This window comes from Mustela nivalis (genome assembly GCF_964662115.1).
Source record: "Mustela nivalis genome assembly, chromosome: 7".
Lineage (NCBI taxonomy): Eukaryota > Metazoa > Chordata > Mammalia > Carnivora > Mustelidae > Mustela > Mustela nivalis.
Genome location: NC_139026.1, coordinates 140794721 through 140816202, shown reverse-complemented (window position 1 = coordinate 140816202; position 21482 = coordinate 140794721). Strand labels below are relative to the sequence as shown.

The 21482-nt window shown below is 48.5% G+C and overlaps 1 protein-coding gene across 1 annotated transcript in view; it reads left to right on the top strand.

The window, feature by feature from the left end:
- Window positions 1-11035, top strand: part of TAF3 (TATA-box binding protein associated factor 3) — a 173041-nt gene extending 162006 nt beyond the window's left edge. Inside the window, exons 5-7 of the mRNA XM_082738717.1 lie at window positions 4772-5027; window positions 8169-8275; window positions 9049-11035. Of these exons, the coding sequence (XP_082594843.1) occupies window positions 4772-5027; window positions 8169-8275; window positions 9049-9163 (478 nt within the window). The 3' untranslated portion in view covers window positions 9164-11035. The remainder of the gene's footprint in view (window positions 1-4771; window positions 5028-8168; window positions 8276-9048) is intronic.
- The last annotated feature ends 10447 nt before the right edge of the window (window positions 11036-21482 follow it).

Sequence of the window (21482 nt, the reverse complement as noted above, 5' to 3'; positions counted from 1 at the left end):
ATCGAGCCCCACATCGGGCTCTCTGCTCGGCGGGGAGCCTGCTTCCCCCTCTCTTACTGCTTGCCTCTCTGCCTACTTGTGATCTCTGTCTGTCAAATAAAAAATAAAATCTTAAATAAATGAATGAATCACTAATTTTTAAAAAATTCTCAGTTTTGATTTTTAATATGGCAAATATTGACAGATACAGTGCACATAAGTACAAGTTCTTTGAGGTTTTCAGTCATTTTTAAGAATGTAAAGCGGTCCCTAAGACCAAAACATTGGAGAATCGCTAGTTTAGAATTTCCTTTAGTAAAGACCCACTGTTGTCAAGTCCTTAGATTTTGCTTGCCTGAAAATGTCTTTATTTCATCTTATTCCTGAGATTTTTTTTTTAAGATTTTATGTATTTATTTGACAGACAGAGATCACAAGTAGGCAGAGAAGCAGGCAGAGAGAGAGAGAGGAGGAAGCAGGCTCCCTGCTGAGCAGAGAGCCTGATGTGGGCCTCAATCCCAGGACCCTGGGATCATGACCTGAGCCGAAGGCAGAGGCTTTAACCCACTGAGCCACCCAGGCACCCCGTGAGAGATGTTTTCAAAGACAAATTCATTTTTTCCTCAGCACATTGAAGATGTTATTCCACGGTCTTCCAGTTTCATTGTTGCTGCGGAGAAGTCAGCCGCCATCTGTTTCTTTGAAAGTAATGTTCTTTTTCCATTCTCACTGCTTATCAGACTTTACTCTTAATGATGTTTTGTAGTTTCACTCTGATGTGTCTAGGTGCAGATCTCTCTTTCTTAATCTTGCCTGGGACTTGTTGGCCTGCTTAAGTCTGTGGATTGGTATCTATCTACCATCAGGTCCATAAAAATCCTCAGATACTCTTGTTACAATTTTGCATCTGCCCTGTTCTTTCTCTAGAATTACGATTAAACGTGTACTAATTATTAAACATGTCATAATTGATTGTATTCTCTCCTTGCCCCTCCAACTTATATTCTAGATCATTTCTTCCGTCTGCTTATTGAGTTTTTAGTTCTCTCATTCCGCTGAGAGTAAATTTGTTACTATATTTTTCATTTCTAGGTCAGTTCATTTCTTTTCAAATCTGCTAGATCACTCTTTATAACTTTCTATTACCTGCACGTAATGTCATGCTTCACCTTTTATTTTTTTTTAATGCTGTAGGCAGAGTTGCTGTATGGTTGATAATTCTAGTCTCTGTAGTCTTTTTGGGTCCCTTTATTCTGTCTGTTATCTTCTAGTTGTCCCTGATGCTATCTCTTATGTTTGGTTTCCTTTGATTATGTGCTCCTTTTTTTTTTCTTAGTAACTGTCTGCATCAATAATATAAAGCCTAGGGGTACCTGGGTGACGCAGTTGGTTAAACTGCTGCCTTCAGCTCAGGTCATGATCCCAGCGTACTGGGACCAAGGCCCTCATCACGCTCCCTACTCGGCAAGGAGCCTGCTTCCCCCTCTCCCTCCGTCTGCTGCTCCCCCTACTTGTGCTCTCTCTCGCTCTCTCTCTGTCAAATAAATAAATAAAATCTTTAAAAATAATAATAATATAAGGCCTAGATTTTAAGTTACTTCCTCTCAGTGTTTAGTGCTGGGTACCAAGGCACATTGCATGTCCACTTTAAATCTAGTGTCCCAGACCAGCAGAGCTAAGAATTCACAAGGCTCTGATTCATTCTTACTTAATCATTGTAGCCCGCTGGGAGTTTTTAATGTGAGATGGGAGTTCTGTTAGACTTTCCACTTTGGCAGTCCTGGGCTTTGAAACCTGTCCTCTTTATCAAAACCAAAGATCAGAATTGCAGTATGCACACACGCCCTCGGGGAGAAACATCTGTGTTCTGCTTACCTCTCTGGGTTCTTACTTTGCCTTTAGTTTTGGTTCCAGCACCTGTATTTCAAACCATTATGGGAAATTGCCTCCAAAAATAGTGTGTAACATTTTAGTCTAGCCATAAAAATAAGGAGTGCTTGCTCTGTGGATATAAATATGCCCAGAGTGAGGTCTTTGAACTCCCACCTTATGTGTAAGGCAAAACGCACTCAGTAAGCAGTGAGAGAGAAAGCATAGTATGTTGTTAGGATCACAGGTTCTGAAATCAGACTGCCGGGGTTTAAATCGTGGCTCCGCCTCACAGTAGTCTATGAATTTGTACAGGCTTCGTAATCTCTGTGGGCCTTGGTTCATGAAAGGACAACAGTCAGAGTTTTTGTTGTTGTTGTTGTTGTTGTTTTAAAGATTTTATTTATTTATTTGACAGAGAGAGAGAGAGAGAGAGAGCACAAGTAGGCAGACAGGCAGGCAGAGGGAGAGGGAGAAGCAGGCTCCCTGCTGAGCAGAGCCCAATGTCAGGCTCAATCCCAGGACCCTGAGATCATGACCTGAGCCAAAAGCAGAGGCTTAACCTGCTGGGCCACCCAGGTGCCCCAACAGTCAGTTTTTAACCGCATTTGGTTGTTGTGAGGATCGAGTGAGTAAGGCAAGTAAGTGTTGCGCACGGTGCCTGTCACGCATTGGCTCTCCAGTGCTGAGAACAGTTGGGTACTTAGTAAGTGTTCAGTAACTACTCACTGTTGGTTGTACCAAGCAATACTGAGTGTCTTCTGCACAAACAGCCTCTCTTAAATGTTCTCGGTCTTTGTCTGCATTCAAGTTAAGAGGGCGGTCACACTTGCATGAGACAAATGGAAAGCAATTAGATGGGCATTAATTATTTGCTTACATCATAGAATTTTTAAAATAATTTAATGTTTTATAAACTTCTAATGAGGGGTGCCTGGGTGGCTCAGTCGGTCAACCATCTCCCTTTGGCTCAGGTCATGATCTCAGGGTCCTAGGATCAGGCCCCGCATCAGGCTCCCTGCTCAGCAGGAGTCTGCGTCTCCCTCTCCCTCTACCTGCTGCTCCCCCCGCTTGCGCGCGCGCTCTCTCTCTCAAATAAATAAGATCTTAAAAATAATAATAAAATAAAATTGACATCAGTCTAAAATATCTAGTCATCCATTTAAAAAAAACCTAATAAGAGTAGTGAAGAATCAATGCTTTTTAGTGGAGGTGCTTTCCAAACAGAGACTTTGAGAAGATAGAAGCGTACAGGCTGGCAGTGGTGACGGCAGCGATCGTCCTGAGCGACCGCCGTCAGCACAGTGCTGCTGTTCACACTTCACATTGGATGGTTGGGGGCATGTTTCTCTCTGTCCAGGCTCTCACTCTAACCCTCAGAGGCAGTTGTCTGTATTGTACTTTGTTGATCAGCAAAGCAGGGCTTGGAAAGTTGAGTGTGGGATAGTAGAAAGAGGAGGTTGGTTGGTCAGTCCGTATAGGGGACCAGCTTGGGATTCCTGGTAAAGATGAGAGTGTGCACGTCCTGGGACCCAGCAGCTTAATTCGTGGGACTGTAAGGCGTGGGGAAATTCTTGAACACGTTTCCAGTCAGGATGTTACCTTTATAAGATAGTCTGCTTTACCCTCAGCAGGGCAGTGGGCACAAAGCTTTTGACTTATTCATACCACGAATACTGTATAACAATAAAGGTTAATGATACAGATCTGTATGCTTCAACAGGGATAAATCAAGACACATAAAAACTAAGTGGGCCGCTGGTAGGTAAATAAGTAAATTCCGGAGCTCTAATGCAGAACATAGAGATTATAGTCAACACTCCTGCATTATAAACTTCCAAGTTGCAAAGAAGCTAGATCTTAAGTGTTCACAATACAGAAAAGAAGTAATGAGGTGACCTGATAAAGGCATTTGCTGAACCTTCTATAAGAATCACATTATTACAATACTATAATCACCGCAATTTGTATCAAATGTATCAAACTAGCACAGTGCACACCTCAAACTTACACAAGGTTATATGTCAACTGTATCTCAATTAAAAAAAAAAACTAGGAAAAGCTAATTGCAAAGAATAAATATAGTACAATATTCTATTTATATAGTTGGAAAACAAAAAACAGTGGTACAGTACATTTTGTTTGTGGGTATCTACAAAAAAGCATCCTTGCCGGCTTGAGGACATTGGTTCCTTGCAGGGCAGGAAGGGATATCAGAAGCCACGGTGGCGAAGGCACACGTCTGTGTATCTCTCTTTTCTAAGCTCTCTGTGATGCTGTCATCTCTCTGCTTGAAATTAATATGTAACTTTTCTTCTTTCAAATAAGGGATCTTTTTTAAAAAATGAAGAAAGAATTTGGAATCGAACAGACTTTGATTCAAAGGCTGCTACCCACGTACCCCCATTCCTTTCTCTAATCCTGTTCCCTTGTCTGTGAAACAGGATCGCGGTAACGTCTTCGAAGTTGTTGGGAGGACTGGTTGAGGGGATATATGCCAAGTGCCCAGGATGGTACCCACCGTGGTACAGATGCTCAGGCACAGTATTTTGAAATGACTTCCCCCGGGCTCACGGGGCTAGCCTGTGGTAGATCTAGGTTTGTGCTGAGTCCGCAACCACGCAAGTCTAGTATCTGGGGATACACAGAGACCTGCCAGCCAGAAAGGGCAGGAAGGGAGCCCTCCCAGGGTCGCGCCCCTCACTCCTGCTACGAACCCTTCGCTGCAAACCTGACTCTGACCAAGCTGAGAGGGGCATGGGGGGCCCCTTGCACCCCAGCTCAATGGCTGTCCACGGACACTCATGCGGAAGAATGTTTTTGCTCCTCAAAGAAGAAAGTTACTTGTGATAATGTTCTAAACGCCTGGTTTGGTTCCACTAGCCCATTGTGATTTCTCCTTCTCTCTCTCTCTCGTCAACAGCGTCATCAGCAAAGTGGTCCCAGCCCCTGAAGCTAAGCCGGCCCCTTCGCTGAGTCGACCCAAGACCCCGCCACCCGCCGCAGCCCCCGCCCCTGTCCCCATGCATGTCGTCCCCGCGCCGGTGCCTTCACCGCTCCTCACGCAGTCCGCCGTGGCCCCCGCTCTGATGCCAGCCCCGTCCCCAGCCGTCTCGGGAGCTGGAACATCCAAAGCGCCGGTCCGAAGCGTGGTCACGGAGACCGTCAGCACTTACGTGGTACGCTGCCTTTTCTTTCTGGAGCAATTGAGAACCCCTAGGAGCTCACTCTTCCACCATGAGCATGTTCTCAGCTAAGAAGCCGTGTCATATGTCATTACGGGATTCCGGAGGAGATTCTTTATGACCAAAAAGATACTTTCCCCTGCATTTTCAAGCTTGGGGCCATAGAGTATTATATAAGGTGTTTGCAGATTTAGTCTCCATAAATAATGTCAAAGCATTGTTTTTCTTTAGTTTACATTGTTTTATACATATATGCAACAACGTCAGTGCAGAAATATAGGAATGAATGGTGATATTTAAATCCCACATTGAATTTCTTTTTTTTTTTTTTTTTAAATTTTATTTATTTATTTGAAAGACGGAGATCACAAGTAGGCAGAGAGGCAGGCAGAGAGAGAGAGAGAGGGAAGCAGGCTTCCTGCGGAGCAGGGAGCCCGATGCAGGGCTCGATCCCAGGACCCTGAGATCATGACCCGAGCCAAAGGCAGCAGCCCAAACCACTGAGCCACCCAGGCGCCCCCCACATTGAATTTCTTGATCAAGCAATTAAATTATTCACTTCAGAGTGTAAGTTACATCATGAGCACAGATGTTATGGCCCAGATGCTGTTTCTGGGTAACATCGCTAATTACGGTATTTGATTGGCAAAGGCTTGGAATATACCAGCGCTCGCATGGCATGGAAACGAGCTTGAGTGCAGAAGCGCATCTGCAGGTGGTCAAGCTCGGCCTGTTGAATGAATTCACGCTCTTGTCACGGGAGTGTTTTCAGGTGTTTTCCCCATACTGAGCAGTATCAGGGCTTAGTCAAACCCTGAAGTCAATCTAGTAATGACACGTTTTTATAAATAGGTCCCTTCGGCACTGTGGAGTGACAGACACACAATGGAGAGATTTTCGGCACATAGAGGCACTCTGTGTGCAATACTGTTGGGACCACCACATGTGTAAACTGTGGTCAGCTTCCGGGTGGCACAGGCCTGTCTGAATAGATAGGATTGGAAGGTAGGACTCAGGGTGGTGGTTATAAATCCAGTAAATATTATATCTCTTTAAGGCATTTTAGAAGGAAGTGTCAATAAATCCTTATACATTTGAGGCACTATGATGATAGAAAGGATAAGAAGAAAATCTCCAAAGTATTGAGAGAGGATATAAAGACATGAAACATTAACAGAAAAATATTAAATTGGCAATTCAAGACAAAATTAGAAGATACGATAAAAACTGTGATCATTGGGGCACCTGGGTGACTTAGTCAGTTAAGATCTGACTTTGATTTCAGCTCAGGTCGTGGTCTCGGGGTCGTGAGATCGTGCCCCGCTTCGGGCTCTGCACTGGATGTGGAGACTGCTTAAGATTCTCTCTCCCTCTGTCCCTCTCTGCTCATGCGCACTCTCTCCCTCAAAAAAAAAAAAAAAAAAATAAGGTGTAATCATCAAATTGGCCCATTCAAGGACCAGTTGTTCTAGGTGTTAAAATTGAGGTCACATCACTGCGAGACGGGTTGGTTGATCAGGAAAGAGTTTATATTTTACCTCTTCCCCCTCCATTGCTTCATCAGTAATGAGGGGGTTCATGTTAGACTAGCTGATCAATACAATGTGTTCTACCTAAAATTTCTGATTCTCCAGTGGATTTGGGGGCTAACTCCCTGGAGATGGATCTAATTGGCATAGGCAGCATGGATGGAAAACTTGTAGACAGAGACCAAAATGTGTGATTTGGGGACAACATGGGCTATCAAGCAAAAATGTCACTGCCTAATAGTGGGACTTTGCTGCTGTCACTTATGTTCCCCGAGCTCCAGTCTCCCCATTCGTCCCCTGTCCGAGGGTTGTTCCACGATGAGTAAACAAAGTAAGATGTTGGAGAGAATTCAGTACACTGGCTGGATGTTAGTTATTAAGGATGCTGGGCCAGTTTGTGTAGCAACAGAGTCACGGCCTTCTCGTTTCAAGAGAGGTCACCCAGCAGCCCAGCTGGCCATGCATGGCCACTCCAGGGCCCAGGACGCTGGACCCGTCCTATACCTGGACGGCTGGCACCTGGGAACTGGTGGTCCTCTACCCTTGTACATAGAGGAGGCTAAATCAGAGCCGTAGCAGCCCCGGTTTCTTCCGGAGGCTTTCATATATGAAGCGTCTGTGTCCGCAGTGCGCCCTCACACACACAGTGGTTCTTTTCTGAGCATCTACTCAGTGTCGTGTTTGAAAGCATATAAACCGACTGTTCCTTGCCAAATAAACTGAATGAGATTCTTTGCCTTGTTACTGTAGAAACTTTGAAAATCAGCTCATAGTTCTTGCTGTTTTTGGAAGATTCGTTTCTTCCAAATTGGCTTTATTAATGTGGGATTTGAGGAAGCGACCTAATCCGGGATGCTTCTCGCTGGGAGCTGCTGAGTTAAGGAAAGCAAACCCTAGAGCACAGCACGTCCATAACAAATGATGTGAAAACGGGTAGCTCGTTGGTTATCCGCGCCCCTTATTTTATTTGCCCTTTAGTTGATTGTGCTTTAGTTGAAAATGTCATAAAGGGAATGGAAAGTTACTTAGTAACAGCTCTTTCATATCCTTGATTTTATCAGCCAGTTCAGGAGAAGGGCTTGGCTAATAAGTAATAAGGTGATACGCGCACACTGGGCCGCATACATTAATGCCATGCCTGTGGATGTGACCGTGGAGGCTGCCTGTGGCCGCGCTCCGTGGCTGCCGACACACCAGCTGCCACTGCCGTGACGGCCCGAGTCGGTGCCGACCTACGCGCTTACAGTGGTTTTCAGATCAAAGTGGCTGCAGGTCATATAGTTCATAGAACTGGTTCTAAAATGCTGTGTTTTTATGACTTACAAAAGAGAGTTTGAAAGAGTCACCAGAAATATCTTCTGAGTACTTAGTGACTCTCTTTTTCACGGGGTCCTAGGGTAGTGATGATGGCGATCGTGACTTCAGTAAATTGTTAAAACCGCTGACTCTCTTTTTAGTTTAACTGGTTTATGAGGTTCATGGGATAAAGTGATAAAGTAATCATTCTTATCCTGTCCTCTTTTTGGTTCTTTCTTGCCCATTGCATCTCTGTTTTTGCCTCCTCCTCCCCACCCCCGCTGCCTGCTCCCCCATCTAAAAACCTCAGATCCGAGATGAGTGGGGGAATCAGATCTGGATCTGCCCCGGATGCAACAAGCCGGACGATGGCAGCCCCATGATCGGCTGTGACGACTGTGACGACTGGTATCACTGGTGAGCACTGTGGGCGGGGCCGGCGGAGTGCGGGGGGGGGGGGGGGGCCCTTCGGGGCACAGCGGTGACCGCTGTCCGTCCTGGTCATGCTCGCAGTTCCACTGCTGTCCTAGAGCAGTGCAGGGAGCAGGATCACGATAAGATTAACATGGGATTAATATTAAGGCTAAAACCAAGAACCTTTGGACTATTGTTCTTCAGCCTAAATTCTAAATATTTTGTGTAGCCCAAACTGTAGGGCTTCCCTTTCCTTTTTTCCCAGTAATTTTCTATGCTGCAACACTGAACAGTAGCATGGAGGGAACCCCTTGGTGGACGCTTGGTGAGGTGCGGGACGAGATGACTGGTCTGCTCTTCATGCCTCGCCCCACTGCGCCCCACACTGAAGAATCCCTGCCAGAGTTTACGCAGATAATCTCCTCGGGTTATACTTTAAACATCAGATATAAAAAGATTGAAATCTATTCAGTTGCACGATATAGGACACCTCTAAGACAAAAACCAGGCCACTGCTCGGAAGAACTAGCCCGTTTTGGCTGAAAGGACAAGTGACCGCTAGACCCCTAGCAGGGCCTCCAAAAGGGCCCCCTGCAACCCGGTAACCCACGCGCCCAGCAGCAGCGCTGCCTGCACTGGAGCTCCCCAGCCCAGACGCCACTAAATGGGCCACGGGCCTAGAAATTACTTAATTAAAATTACTGGCACACATAGGGAAAGAATATATACCTAAAGCCGCTTGATCCAAAATCTTTTCTCCCCCTGCCCCCGCGTAGGCCCTGTGTCGGAATAATGGCTGCGCCGCCGGAGGAAATGCAGTGGTTCTGCCCCAAGTGTGCCAACAAGAAGAAGGATAAGAAGCACAAAAAGAGAAAGCACCGGGCACACTGACGTGTCCCGCGGCGGGGACGAGCGGCACCGCCTCGGAGGGGAGTTGGGGCCGGTCCGGCATCCTGCCTGCGCCCCACATTCCCGCAGGGAGCGGGTCTCGGAAGCCCGAGGACGCGAACACCCCGTCCACCCTGGACCGGGCCCCGCGACAGACCGGCCTGGGCGGCCCTGGCCCTGTGACAGCAGATGGACTCCAGGAGAGCCGTGGCTCAGGACCGCCACGCCCCCGCTTTTCTATGACCAGTGACAAGTATTATCAATAAACAGACCGTCATCTTCCCTTCTGATTTTCTTTATTCTCTCCAGGGCCTTTTCGTTAAGGTGTTAGCTGAGAAGACAATGTGTCAGCCGCCTCGACTGTCACTCCCGGACGCCGCTAGTCTGTACAGTCTGCAGCCCGTCCCCCTCTCTAGTAAGATAATCACAATGACAGAAAAGCAACTCCACTGGGAGGACCGGTAAATATTTTTGTGATGAAAATATATGAAGCTTCCCCACCCCCACCCCCGTTTTTAGTACTAACATGTAAAATGTTCAGGCTTTTGTGAAATACCTTCTATTTTTTAAGAAAAAGGTTTCTATCATGTCCTGTTTGCTTTGGCGCAGATTATTTTTGTTGACTCGCACGTGGTTTCTACGTCCGTGGCACCTGACCGTGGCGCTCCTCCCACGGCTTCCACATGTCATCAACTTGTATAAAACCCCCCGTCCCCGACTAGAAGATCTCCCCTCATGTAAATAATAAATATTTATGAAGTAGTTATTTTTTAAATTTTTATCGTGTTTAATTCTGGCTTTCTCTGAAATCCACGGTGATTTCAGCCACATCTGTAATTAACTGCTGTACATACGCGAAGAAGGCTAGAAGCAGAGCCATAGTTCCAAGTAACCTACCTAGAGCTGAGCCCGCGCTGGGCCCCGGATGCCGTGGGGGAGAGGGGCCTCGCCGTCGGAAGGACAACAAGGCAATTTAAGTCTGTACTTGATGATTTGAAATTGTTTTGTTATCTCTTAAGTTTCTTTGACTTAACTTTTACTAAATGGACATGTAGATTCCCCAAAAGTTAAAAAAAAAAACAAAAAAACAAAAACAGAAACAAAAAACAAAAAAACATATATACTGTAGCATTTTGTGTTTATATTGTTTTATTTCTGCAAATCTGTTCATTGAGATTGTGGTTTAAGGCTGAAATGAAGTATATTATGAATTTTTTTTTAAAGAAAACTCATCAAATTTCAGGGTATCACAAAACTTTATTATATTACTATACTGCCCACTATTTATTATATGTTATAGATGTCTGAGAGATAAACCAAATATTTTATTTTTAATGTAAAACATCAAATTTAACTTTATTAGCATATTTTAGCAACTTTGGAATAAATATGGACTTTTACTTGATTTTGAAATAATCCCAATTTGGGCCAGTGTAATGGATATCTTGAATGCTAGAATATGGGCTTTGAACCTAATACAAATATATTAATAGAAATTGTGAATTTTTTTAATGCCAAGTAAATTGATATTAGTGTATGAATTAGTCATATTTTAAAACTTATTATGTGGTTAGAGAAATGAGGTTTTCTGCCATGAATGTTAAATTGCAAATCAGTGGAAACGGAGCCGACCTTTTCAGGGTGCAGTATTTCACTGCCCTCCTTGTTCTAGAAGCCAAAATGTTTCTGTCCCTACAAAGAAACGAAGCATCTATGTTGAGCTATGTGTTTTTTGTTTTGTTTTGTTTAATTCTTTGAGATCATCCTAAATACTTTATACAGTATTTTCACATGCACAGATATACCCATTAGTGCTTTTTGGAGAGGGATGGGGGGGTGGGGAAGTGCAAAATAAAGATTATTGGCTATTTCATAGTTTGCTTTTCCATTTTCTTTACTTAGGATTTAGTTCCCTGAGGCACGGTCAGTGGATCTAAAGTTGCCACGTTTAAGTGAGCCGGTCACACTACCGAAATAAGAACGGAGGTGGCTTGTATACCTTTTCCCCCAATCCTACTGTCGGGAGACTTCAGCCCATAATACATTGAAGGAATTTCAATCACTTGTCCCATGCTATTTCATGGTTGCTTTCCTAAATCCAGTTCATGATTTTATAAATGGCCTTTGCAATAATAAAACCAAAGAATCATTTTCAGGGGGCTGGATAGCTCAAGGGATTAGTAATGGAATACAGCGCCTTTCACCTCAAGGTCAGTGAGTTGAATCCAGTCCAGGTCACTCGAAACCCAAAGCTGTTACCATCTTCTGTCCGCCCCATGGCCTGTGTGACTTGGCCTGGCGGTCTCAGTGTCCGCCGGACCGCCATCTGCGTACCGGCCGAGGGAAGTGCCGGCACCTATACGGGGGTTGCCTTCGAGAAGAAAACACCTGTGGTCCAGAGCCCAGGGAGAAGGCTGGGCGTCGCGCTTCTCCATCGGGTCGTATGAAGGACAACAGACCTGGAGCTTAGAGCACAGACAGCAAGAGTGTGATGGGATCCGCTTTGCTAGATGAAGCCAAACAAAATGGGCAAAGAGGAGGCCGGTACCGGATGAGAGGGCAGAGGAACACCCGTTGGGAAAGCTGGTGGAATCCGGAAAGAAGCTTTAGGGGACTCGAGCTGTTAAGAAGAAAGCAGGTTCTGACTGTGGACAGAGGAGAACAGAACTGGGCCCGGGGGCGGGGGGCAGCAGGGATCTGCCCTCCGCTGCAGTGGAAGCCTCCCTGGTGTCCGGGACTCGGGGGACCCACAACATCCCAGCTAGTGATTTTCTTGGAGGACGTGGTAGTTAAGAGGCAGAGGGACACCGTCACTCCCTGGACACTAGCTTATGATGAGATCATCGACGTGCCGAGCCCTAGTGGCCGGCAGAGGGCCATTCTCGTGTGGGACCGACACGGGGTCCCTCTTCTGAAGGTGTCCGCGGCCAAGTACAGGGAGGCTCTTTATCCCGCAGCTGATTTGTGGTTCCCGGTGTCCCGAGGAAAATCTGTGGCTGTCAGCGCCACGTCGGGGTTTTTTGAGAGAGAAAATACAGTGCCTTACCCCACTTTGTCACCTAGACCGCCTTTGTTCCCTCTTCAATAGGGCGATGAAACAAAGGCGCACGAACCAAACTGAAGTCTAAAATGAACGCGGACATACAGAAACGCCGCCACTCAGAATGTGCATGAATGAAGTTCACGGACGGCGCGCAGGCCAAGTTTTCAAAATAAACAGTTTTACAGCCGCTCGCTTTAGATCACAGCCGTTTCCCTTAGAAGGTTTAAGTCTCAAAGTCGACGCCTTCCCCTGACTGAAGAGGAGACAGATCGTGTCCTGAGTGAGGTCTCCAGGGCGCAGTCAGCCGTTCCGCAAGGAAAGGATTTGAGAATCTTGCATGAGTCGTAGCTAAAAAGTATAAAGTAACTACTAATCCGTGCGTGCCGGCTGGTGGATGGCACAGGAAATGAGACTTTCAGAGGGACAGCGAAACAGCGCGTCCTCAGTGCGACATTCGGGGGGGGTGTGAGTTACCAGAACGCCTGCGACCAGCTAACCTCCAGCCTGGACACGCCGGCTGCCGGCCTCTTGGAGAACAGAACAGTCGGGAATGCTCCATCTGTTGGGGAGCATCTGCCGGGCGCCCCCCATGCCGGTGCCGAGAACGGGTGAGAGCCCCGTCCGGCGTCCCCGGCTCCAGCTTGGGAGGCTCTCGAGTTGCTTCTGTCCTCCGGCCTCCTGCCGCGACACGCCGCATGTTACCTTCCATGTATTTCATCGGACCCGAGAACCTTCTGTGCTGTTCTTCACCCTGGCTCTGTGCACCTCCTTATCCACCCCCAAGACTGGCAGGGGGTTTGCATGTGAATAGAGCTTTACGCTTTTTTTTTTTTTTTTAAGATTTTATGTATTTATTTGACAGAGATCACAAGTAGATGGAGAGGCAGAGAGAGAGACGGAAGCAGGCTCCCTGCTGAGCAGAGAGCCCGACGCGGGACTCGATCCCAGGACCCCGAGATCATGACCCGAGCCGAAGGCAGCGGCTCAACCCACTGAGCCACCTAGGCACCCCGAGCTTTATGCTTTGAAATGTTTGTGTTTACGACTGACCTAAGGTTTAAAAGCTTAGCAAATGGTTCCATTACCATGGGAACCGGCAGAGCTGACCTGAGACGAACGTACATACACAACGCCACCAGATTTCAATATGTGAGGCTTTCAGAACGGAAGCAGCGTCTGGGGCGCCTGCTGCTGCCTTTGGCCCAGGGGCCTGGGATCGAGCCCCACGTCAGGTTTCCTGCTCAGTGGGGAGCCTGCTTCTCCCTCTCTCTCCCTCCAAAAAAAAAAAACCCACAAAAACAAAAAAAAAACAAAAAAACAGCGGCAGCATCTCTTCGGTACCTTGCCCTAAACAATAATTTCCTGTTGTATCCTGGCAACCTCGTCAGTATTTTGGTAAACTTGGGAAGTTTTGTCGGGGTTTTGAGTTGGGTCTTATTTTTCACTAATGGAATGTTTATAATCTTGGGCAAAATGATACAAACCTGAAAAAGACCATTGGTACTGTCCCTTAAGGAGCTAACTCTTACCAAGTTAAGTGCTGTGAAGAAAACATTGAGTTCTCTCTCTCTTAGAACTATCAAAGTACTTACCAGAGGGAGTTCAAATAGTCCGAAAATATTACCAGGTTGTATTCTGATTCTTTCTTTTTTCTTTTTTCTTTTTTTTTTTTTTAAGGCTTCATTCATTTATTTGAGAGAGAGAAAGGGGAAAAGAGAGAGCATGAACAGGGTGGCGGCAGAGGGAGAAGCAGGCTCCCCACTGAATAGGGAGCCCGACACGGGGCTCAGTCCCGGGAACCCAGGATCATGACCTGAGCCACAGACAGACGCTTAACCGACGGAGCCACCCTTTTGCTAGCTCTGAGAAAGTGAACGCTCTGTAAATGCATTTCTAAACCCAATTCCTCACCTGTCCTCTCTTCTGTTAGTTTTGACGTAGCTATCTGCGCAACTTGCACGAAAACAAACAACAGGCCCAGGACGTCTTACCCTTACCTGTCCCCGTCCCCGTCCCCGTCCCCTAACACCTGCCACGAAAGCCTCCAGGCAGCACACCATGCTCGCGCTGCGCGGGCTGCACGGGGGAAAGGAGACGCGGCCCGGTGCTGTGGCGAGCGGTCCCAAAGGAAACGTGTCCTGCACCTCGCAAAGGCTCCCAGCGGGCAGTCCACGGTCAGATGACCAGCCCCGCCCGCCGCTGGCCGACTGTCCCCACCGAGGTGCCTGTGCTGTTTCTGACCAGCTTCACACGTTAAACGGATGCTTTCTGCTCTGCGCATCTTCTCTTCAAATTCTGTTGAGACGTTTAAACTGAATCTTAAGGAATCTAGCATGAGAGCCGCCAAGAGCGCACTTTCTCTTTTCTCTTTTTTTCTATTTTTTTTTTTAAGTCAGAACCTGGATTTGAATCCTGGCTCTGTCGCTCCACTGCTGAATGGGTTTGAACAAGCCACATCTCTAAACCTCAGTCTCCTTCTCTGTAGAGAAGAGGGGAAGACCCCCTGCTTGGGACAGTTGTGCACGTGAACGAAATCCTGCCCCACCGCACACGGTGAGAGCGCCGTAAGCGCGGCTGGGGTACCTGCCGCGGCTTCTCTCTCCAGCTTCCTCCATCAGTGCGTACTGTCTTGCTCTTTCTGTAACTTCTCGGTGCTCTGTACATTGTGGCTTTCCTCCGAGCCTCAGACTGTGGCTTTCGATGCCCCGCCCACCAAAGGAGCGACCTCGCTATGACAATCGAGGCTTGGAAAGTCGGACAAAGCAGTAACGAGGCAATTTTCTAATCCAGTGATTTGATTACTGGACGTGGACGATCACCGGGAGACAGAGACACCCCCCCCCCCCAGTGTCCTCCTCCAGAATGGGCATGCGGCTCGACTTTCACGGCATCGCTCCGGTGCACAGAGGCAGAGAGTGGACGGAGAGCTGCGCCACCGTCCCAGGCCCCAGTGCCTCCAGCCACAGGCCTGTCCGAACAACGTCAACAGGCCACGAGTCAAAACGCAGCTGTTTTGGCACTGGCATTTTCCAATTCTTCGGCTAAACGATCTCGAGGAACTAACCAGAATGGTAAGCCACGGAGGACATGCCGCATTAGCTCACTTATGTTCAGCAGCCTGTTCTCGAACAACCTCAGGCTTCCGCACAGTAAACATGTCAGAAACATGTCCGATAAGGACACCCCACGCACACTTGAAAGGAGAGATTTCTCAAGGGAGCAGGGCGGTCCCGGGGCAGGGGGTGCACTGATTGCCGGGGCGCTCTCTCGTGCCGGAGCTGCCCCCGCAGCCTCCTGGGCTCGTTGCAGAAGCTGCCGAGCAGAATTTTCTGCGACAACGGACACGCTCCATAATTTCTGCACTGTCCAGTATGGCCACCGTGGCCACGGGGACTCTCGGCACTGGAAATGGAGCCACACCAGCCAAGAAACTGGACTCACTTCATTTCGTTTTAACTCCTTGAAAGTTAAGTGACCGCCCGTGGCCGGTACCTGCCGAAGGCACGGGGCACTTGTAGAACATCCACAGGCGTCGCTGTTCCTGGCCCGCGCACTGCGGTTCTAGCCTTCCTCGTGTGTGAGGACACTGTGGTCACAGCCGTGCTCTCTAACTACAGGATGTCCTCACACGTCCGTTTTTGAAACAAAGACATCCTGTGCAATCTGTATGCGTTTGCCGCTCTAACGTGCTCTGCTTGAGATTCCAAGCGTGACAAGGTGTGTCTAAAAGGCGCTGACACGCGAGATCTCTCCAATGCCTGTTAGGATGTCAAATCCAGAGGTGAGGGGAAGGAAGTGTGTGTTGTGTAATGGAACCCAACTGGAAACTACTGGTGAGTTTTAAAATCACGAAGAAGAGGGGCGCCTGGGGGGCTCAGTCGGTCAAGCATCTGCCTTCGGCTCAGGTCACGATCTCTGCGTCTGGAGATCGAGTCCTCCTCTCAGCTCGAGCTCTTTCTTGCTATCTCTGTCTCTCCCAGATCAATAAAACCTTTTAAAATAAATAAGTAAAGAAATAAATAGAATAGGCCTAAAGTAAAAAGAAGAAATCAAATAAGATACAAAAAGTAGGCGCAGGGGAGGCTGCATCTGCCTTTGGCTCAAGTCATGATTCCAGGGTCCTGGGATGGAGCCCTGCATTAGGCTCTCTGCTCAGCGGGGAGCCTGCGTCTTCCTGCCCCATCCTCCCTACTTGTGTTCCCGCTCTTGCTGTGTCTCCCTCTGTCAAATTAATAAATAAAATCTTAAAAAAAAAAAGAAAGAAAGAAAGAAAAGAAAAAGAAGGCACAGAAGCTATCCTTTTCAGATTGTCTTGCTCACAAGAGCAGATTTTACAAAGAACAGCAGAAGGCCGCCCCTCCAGCAGGCCGGGTGGCGTGAGCACACTGACCCCTGCCCAGACAGCATCTTGAATTGCAAAAGTCTGGCTAAAACAAAAAGGAAGCATGGATATTGCTTAGTGTGGATAAAATGGAAGCGGACAAGCTGAAGAGTTGGTTCTCAACTTGCTAACAATTCTCCGTGAAGTACATCCTTCATGTCTCTAGGACTCTGAACCTACGTACAGAGTCTCAGTTGTCAGGGCTGTGTATTAGACTTCGGCGAAAATGTGGTACGACGTCAATTTAACCACTCATAGGAACACGGGGTGTACTCGTTCATGTACACACATTCAGCCTGTGAACCGGGGAGCTGCTTCCATGGGCTTGGTCGCCTCGAGGAGGTGGAGTAGGAACAATATATTTCAGCATCCACTTCATTTCCTGGATGGCAAGTTATTTTTTCAAGCATTTTTAACGTGCAACTCGTGGTCACTGAACTTTGTTTCAATCCCTAAAAACAATAGAGTAGGTCCACTCACTGATTGCAAAATGCCAGGGCCCCTCAGAGGGCTCCGGCTTACCAGGCCTCCGAAACAGAGCTGGCCCGTGTTTCAGTTTGTGGTCACGGACAATACAGGGATTTAATGCAGCTGAAATCCTGACCGGGTTTGGAAGTCGATGGGATTTCTGCCCTGAGAGGCTGTTCACCACCTTTCCCAAGTCCTGGGTCCCACTGTCCGCTGCCGACTTTGTCTCTGAGAGGCGTATCAAAGTCTGCGTGCAGAGACTCATCCCAAGGACGTCCGTACAGAAACACACAGGGTCGTCATGAGGTACACCTCCCAAGGCTTCATACTTACCTCTATCCTGGTGTCGAATGTTGGCGATTATGCAGTTTACAAACACAGAATTCCCACGAAACTGACGACCATGCTGAGCAGGTGCCGTGCACTCGGGAGCGAGATGAGAGTCTGCAAACTCTCCCTGCTTAGTTGGGCTGCTGTCATCCTCAAAGAGCAGAGGAAAAAGAAGAGGTTTGGAGCTCTAGCAAGGAAAGGTCCAGGTGAGCTGGCTCCCCCAGTCCCTTTTCAGGCGTGATGACAGCTCGTGTCACTAAAACAAACAAACGTCCCTCCTGCCCTTCCCTGGTCTTCGCTGGCAGGGTCTGATGCTCCCCACACACACACACCCCGAGAGAAGCTGGGCTTCCGCGGGAAGAGGAGTCACGTCAGCAGTTGGGCAGACGGGGTGTGCCAGGACGAACGGAAACCGTGCACCTTACGTACAGAAGCCGCACGGGCTGAAAAGTGCTAGAATTTCAGTAACTTGATTATTTGGACTCAGGTGAGGGCATTAGATCCTGGAGCCAAAAAAAAAGAAAAAAAAAAAAAAAGGAAGGAAGAAAGGAAGAAAAGGAAAAGGAAGAAGAAATAAACATGAATCATGTACCTTGGCCAACCCACTAATCGGGAATGCAAATATGGTACTGAAATATTACGGCGCTAAGGAAATGCAGCCAAATGGTGAATGTGAAAGTAAACACTCCAGATTCCTCTGCCGCTCTCACACCTAATCTGATAGAGCCACCCAACGGCTTCACGCAAGCGTAAGCAGAGAAGGCTCCCTGCGCGGCCCATCGCAGGCTTTTAAACGGACTTCTGTTAACGACCCAGTTGAATTATCTCCTGGGATCCCTGTGAGAGTTTCGGGCGGGCCACCTCGCAGTCAAACCCCCCACGGGACATGGGCAGCACCACGTGATCGCCCAGGTCCACCGTGGCTCCGGTTTCAAGGTCTTTCCTGAAAGTTGGCCACGTCGATAACCTGGTTTCCACGCTATTTACTGCCTGGGAAGGAGGAAGGGTTGCGCCCAGCCCCTCCGGGATGTGAACTTGCGGTTCCAGGGAGTCTAGGGAATCAAATCTCTTGCTTTCAGGATGGCGCTGCCCCAGAGAGAGACTCCAGCCAGAGCTTTCTCTTAGAACCAAGATGGGAACTGAATTACAATAGCTCTTTCTTAGTTGTGACACAGTAAAAAAAGAAGAAAAGGGAAAGCTTTGCCTCGTACTTTAGGACACATTGCACCTGTGGCTTTTGCAAATCGCAATTTTTCTACATTAAGAATGAATTCCTTGTAATATTCTTTTTATTAACTGAAACATCATTTCATCCAGGACCTCCATTTACCGGTGGCAAATCTGGTTAACTTCCGAGAGCCAGTATCACTCTGGCCATCAAAATGGATTAGTCCGCAGGTTGGGGAAGATTCCACGCTCAGGTCAAACCCTACCCCTCCTCCCCAGCATTTTAGCCAAGATAAAATTCAAATGATGTTTTTAGTAAAAATGATTGCCCTCTTTTTAAAAGATTGCATTAAAGATAACAGCGTCAGGATAATTTCTCAGCCACCGCACAAGAGTTTGGTCTCTTTGTAACGGGATTTACGAAACAGCTGCCTTCAATGTACTCGGAGGGTTTGGCTTTGGGTGAGTTCTGGGCAAACCGTGACTTGTGGGCCCATCTAGTTAACACAACGATGAACCCCAGCAGGCGAGGCTTATTTAAAGATGGTGACAAAATGTACCCCCTCGGACTCTGAAAATAAATTCTTAGGCTGCTTTCAGTTTGGGAAAAGATTTCACAACTTCCAACGAGTCACAGGCAGGAGAATCTCCGGCCACCATGCTCCTGCTGAGTATGGAAAAGCAGATTTTCACCTGTTCGTAGCTCCTAGAAAAACGTCTGCATCGATCTGCCCTTCTGTGGAAGACACGTCTGAGAAATCCCATTCCTCAGACTTGCTGGGGTTTCAGGGGACCCGAACCCAGCCCCCCCATCACCTGTCAAGGGGCACCTTGCTGTCCAACTCTCGCTGACGCTTGAGCTTTATTTAGAGAAAGTCGAGTACTGACACACGATGACATATGTGTCCTCATGTGCAGAAAATGCTTCCCCCTCACTCCAAAGAGCTAAAAATTGGTGCCCCACGCCCGGCACTTTAAATAAAGTTGCCTGTTCCGGGATTATTTATCATGGTTAGTGGTCGGCCATCAGTCATGAAAAGTTAACAAAGACCTATTGGGTTTATCTATAGGCAGCTAAACAAACATATCTTGCTCTTCTGTTATCTTCTTGTTAACAAAGCCCTATCAGGATGTTCTAAACATCCGCGTTTACTGCACGGGGGTCCTTTATCTAGGATGATATATGGCGAGCCCATCAATTAGCGGAGGCTTTGTAGATACCTGCCACTGTTCCGGAGCCGGCCCGCTCTTCCCTCTCGCTCCGCCACCCGGGCGCTGTGGGGGCTTCTCCGCGGGGTCACTGCGCCCCTTCTGGCCTTTGGTTCATCCGGGTGGCAGCGGTGAGATGATCAGAGCGCCTCGGGGACCACTGTCCCGAGGAGCTTGCACAGAAGGAAGCAGCACACAGAGAAACAGGAGCTTGTGGCCCAAGCATCTGGAGAAACAAAACCCACTCAGCTGGTGCGGCTGGAAATCGGGAGGCCGATGCTCGATGCTCTCATTCCGGGGGTGCGTATGGAGGAAGGGAAGGGAGGGCCTCCGCGGAGGGGCACAGAGAATCTGCCACTTTCCTCCCCAATCATCTCAGCTTAAAGACTCCCCCTTCCCCTCCCCAGTGCCCGCAGCATAAAGCTTGACCTTCAAGGCCCTTCATGGTCACACGTCCAGGCCCCTGTCCCTTCTGTCCTCCCCTGGGGGGGCGGGCCGCATTTCTTAGTTTATTGATGTTCCTGGTCCCCTTCCTCAACCCTGTGCCACTGAACTTGCCCGTTCCTTTCTGGAATGGCCTTTGCCACGTGCTCCGCTCCCCCAGCCCGTAGGCATCCCCTGAGACCCAGTCAAGGGTTGCCAATGTGGCAAGCACTGGGAGACGCTCCCGGGCCTTCCGTCCCCTGGGCTCACACACCAGCGTGTCACACGCTTACCGGAGCGTTTTCCGTTTCTCTAAGGGTCTGTAGGCTTGTCTCTCTTGCTGTTCTGCCCGTCCAAGTTTCTGCCAGGGAAAGTCGCCTACTTTGTAGTCTCAGAGCTCAGCAAGGTGTTTGTTCTTTAGGAGAACATGATGTCCACGGAAGGAGGAGTGATACGTGGACGAGAAGACATGCTCACGTGTCTGTGGGTCCTCGTCATCCTACGCTGAAGTCTGGCAGGACAGAAGCAAGTCCGCAGAGCGATGACAAGAGCCAGGGTTGGCCAGGCGACCGTGTCACCCATACAGAAGGGACAGATTGATTAGCTTAAAGGCTGTTCTAAGCATTTAATGAGTGTATCTTGGAGCCCACGGACGTTGGGATGGATGCTATTACTATTATTTAGTATTATTTCATGATAATATTGTTACTGGTTTTGGTACCAGTGCCTAACCCTTAGTCATCGGGGGGACTGTCTCCCAGAACAGACTTTTCAGCAGTTTCCCCCAAGATAGCTCAGCTGGAGGGTGAGTTGTGTGACAGGAGCTGCCTTAAAACCCAAGGGTGGCAGGCTTGTCAGCCCCAAAGCAGGCCGTCCCTGAAGGCTCCCGGGGCCCCCGACACTGTGCCCTCCCCACTCACGATAAACTGGCCCGCAGCTTGCAGCTCCCATGAGGCAGCCCCCTGCGCCCCGAGATCTTGTGCCTGTTTTCCCACAGCTCCTCACATGCCCGGCTCCCACACTCACCCGGACCCGAGTCAGACCCGGGTCTGAGACCGCCCTGCCGTCCTCCCGGCACAGCCCGGAAGGTGCCCGTGAGCTGACGTCTGACCCTCGCAGTGCAGAGGCCGGACGTCTTTCTGCTTCCTCGGGCCCGCAGCCCCCTCCCCGCAGCTGGAATCGGACGCCCATCCACCCTCGGGATCTCATCCACACGGGGCCCCCACCCGTGCCCCGTGTCCCCTCTCCGGCCCGCTGCCCTGCCTCAGTCAGACTGCTCTAGAGGCCAGCATCCTGATGCC